This window comes from Octopus bimaculoides, chromosome 3, assembly GCF_001194135.2.
Source record: "Octopus bimaculoides isolate UCB-OBI-ISO-001 chromosome 3, ASM119413v2, whole genome shotgun sequence".
NCBI classification, from domain to species: domain Eukaryota; kingdom Metazoa; phylum Mollusca; class Cephalopoda; order Octopoda; family Octopodidae; genus Octopus; species Octopus bimaculoides.
Window position 1 is genome coordinate 7,765,056 of NC_068983.1, and position 3,241 is coordinate 7,768,296.

Here is a 3,241-nt window from a genome sequence, read left to right on the forward strand (position 1 = left end):
TATATATACATATATACGACGGGCTTCTTTTCAGTTTCCGTCTATCAAATTCACTCACAAGGCTTTGGTCGGCCTGAGGCTATAGTAGAAGACACTTGCCCAAGGTGCCATGCAGTGGGACTGAACCCGGAACCATGTGGTTTGTAAGCAAGCTACTTACCACACAGCCACTCCTACACCTATGCAATTTTTCTAAGCAAGTTTCACTATCATACAAGTGATGTTCGTTTGTATATCAATTTCACCATGTTAGCATGGGATGACCTCCGGAGAATACTTACTCCAAACTCAACCTCAATGACGAGATATCAACTGCCAATTCCTTAAACCTGCAATCGTCTGCCCATTCCACTTTTGTTCAGTTAAAATTATTTAAGATCCTTATATACCTTTTAATTTTCCGTTACCAACAGCATGGACAACAGCTTTAAACCTCATCCTTGATGGTGAGACTGACGAGCATCTTGATATGATGGAAGGTAAAGTTATTAAACAATTACTAGATGAAAAATGGAAAACCTTTGCTCAGGTGAGTGGCATCACAGTTTTTACTATTTCTACTGGATGAATGGTTAAGTAGTTTGCTTCACAGCCATGAGGTCGCAGGTTCATACTGCCAAGCATTTCACCCGGTGTGCTAACGTTTCAACCAGCTCGCTGCTTTTTATTCTTTTCTACTCTTGGCACAAGGCCCGAAATTTTTGGGGAGGGGGGGGGCAGTCAATTAGAACGACCCCAGTATACAACTGGTTCTTAATTCATCGACCTCGAAAGTTGACCGCGGAAGAATTTGAACTCAGAACGTAAAGACAGATAAAATACCGCTAAGCATTTCACCTGGTGTGCCAACGTTTCTGCCAGCTCGCCACCTTAGAGACAGTATATATTTATTTCTTCATTACCCACAAGGGCCTAAACATAGAGGAGACAAACAAGGATAGACAAACGGTTTAAGTCGATTACATCGTCCCCAGTGCATAACTGGTTCTTAATTTATTGACCCCGAAAGGATGAACGGCAAAGTTGACCTCGGTGGAATTTGAACTCAGAATGTAAAGACAGACGAAATACTGCCAAGCATTTCGCCCGGTGTGCTAACGTTTCTGCCAGCCTGCTGCTTTGCTGTTTATGTATATTATGTAATCACTTTCACCATTTATTTATTTCAGAGAGGATTTTTCAAATTACTAGTTTTCGCCTTCTTACACCTGGTTCTCTTGAGTATCGCTGTGTACACACGACCTATTAGTGGTTTTCTTCAATATAGAGGTGCAATAGATGCTGTGAGTTGTATTTCTGTTATACAGATTTATATATCATTATCATCATTGTCGTCATCATCATCATCATCATCATCATTTTTGTTATGTGCTTTTCATGTTTGCAAAGACCTGTTGAAGCAAATCAAATCGAAATCAAATTTGATGACAGCACCGCATGACTGGCATCCGTGCTAGTGGAGTGCTAAGAGCACCATCCGAACGTCATTGTTGCCAGGGCCGCTGACTTTTCTTTAATTAAAAAGTTTCATTTGTTAATTAATTCATATATAAAGAAACTATGCATTGCTTTAATTATTATTTCTTTATTCCTATTTTCTCATTATCAGGTTCGATTCATTTGCGAGATAATTGTCTGTATACTCTGTGTTCTTGTGCTGTCATTAAGTGCAAAAGATTTGTACCAACTTGGAATAAAAGGTTTCCTGAAAAATTCTGTAAGTCTGAAATTTCAAATTTTCTGACCAAAAACTTAATTGTTCTATGAAATATCTACCAACTGAGAAGATTGAAAATCGTTATGTTAATGCATTTCCTGGCATTAATTAGAATGGATCAAATGCGGGGGACGGTTCCTTGATAAGGGTCACTAAGCCATTACACACTTCCCACTTGATATTTTTGATACATTTGCAGGTGCAGGCATGGCTGTGTGGTTAGGAAGCTTGCTTTGTGATCATGTGGTTTTGGGTTCAGTCCCACTGTGTAGAACCTTGAGCAAGTGTTTTCTTCTGTAGCTTCAGGCTAACCAAAGCTTTGTGAAAGAAATAAGTTGATGGAAACTGTGTGGAAGCCTGTCATATATACATACACACAAGACCTGTCTGGTTTCATGCTCATGCAGTGATGTTGGTATATATTATTAGTTACTGATTTGATAGCTCAAATGTCACTTTCTCATTATGGTGCCCAGACTTGCATTTAAAGTCGCTTTTATTTGATGAACTTATGAATGCTAACAGTGTTATGGCACTGTGAGGAGAAACAGCTTCCTGAAAGCATTCTAACATTGATAATTTTGTTGTGTCTTTTATTCATTTTTGTTATTTCTTTTTTTCATGTAGATTCTTTAAGACTTCCTTTATGTTCTGCTTGAATTATTTCAGTCTCATGCTCCATCAAAGACCATATTTGTCATGTGCTGTTTGCTGACACTGTTGTGCATCCCACTGAGGTTTGCAAAGCTAGAAGGTGCAGAAGATTTCCTTATGATTATTGCTGTCCCTGGTTCGTGGTGTGTTTTACTGTTTTTTGCTCGGTAAGTTCATGTTGTTGGTGTTGTTATTTTCACAAATAAACATTTTAAAATAAAACCTCTTTCCCTTAACTTTTGATTGTCTTCAAATGAACTGTTACAACTAAAAGGGTTTGGTTTGTTGGCTTTTTCCTCATGGTCAATGGTATTGCAGAAACAGCAGCTTAACCACCTCTGCTGCCTTGCCTGTTTCCCCAAAGCAAGCTTCTAACCCCAAATACACCTACCACCTCTTCTTTGATGGATACACCCCAAAAGAAAGGCAAGTCAGTACATCCATAACATCTACGGAGTTGCTAGGGATGCCAGATATTTGTTAAGTATAACTGTACACGTTTACCTAGAGTCCTTCCCTCTCAATTTTCTGTAGAAGTTTACACCCTAAGTGAAAGTACATGGCCTAGTGGTCAGGGTGAAACACTCATGATCACAAGATGAACTGAAGGTAAGGATTATGGCAGCAGTCACCAACTTAAACAAGGAGACCGTCCAGAAGGGTTGCAGGAGATTCTGAAGTTGTCTGGAGGCCGTGGTTTAAGCCAATGGCGATTTTATTGAATAAACTTACTCTTTAGTATTTCAAGATATTTTTATGTAATTTTAGTAAACATATCTGTTAAAATGAGATGTCAGTGTTATTTTCATTTTTGCATAATTTAGACAACAGTTTATTCACCGCACCCTGTATGTATATATATATATATAT

The 3,241-nt window shown here is 38.5% G+C and overlaps 1 protein-coding gene across 1 annotated transcript in view; it reads left to right on the forward strand.

The window, feature by feature from the left end:
• LOC106882030 (transient receptor potential cation channel subfamily V member 5) overlaps positions 1–3,241 on the forward strand; it is a 156,109-nt gene that overhangs the window by 33,815 nt on the left and 119,053 nt on the right. Inside the window, exons 9-12 of the mRNA XM_052966702.1 lie at positions 414–529; positions 1,170–1,283; positions 1,610–1,717; positions 2,387–2,538. Of these exons, the coding sequence (XP_052822662.1) occupies positions 414–529; positions 1,170–1,283; positions 1,610–1,717; positions 2,387–2,538 (490 nt within the window). The remainder of the gene's footprint in view (positions 1–413; positions 530–1,169; positions 1,284–1,609; positions 1,718–2,386; positions 2,539–3,241) is intronic.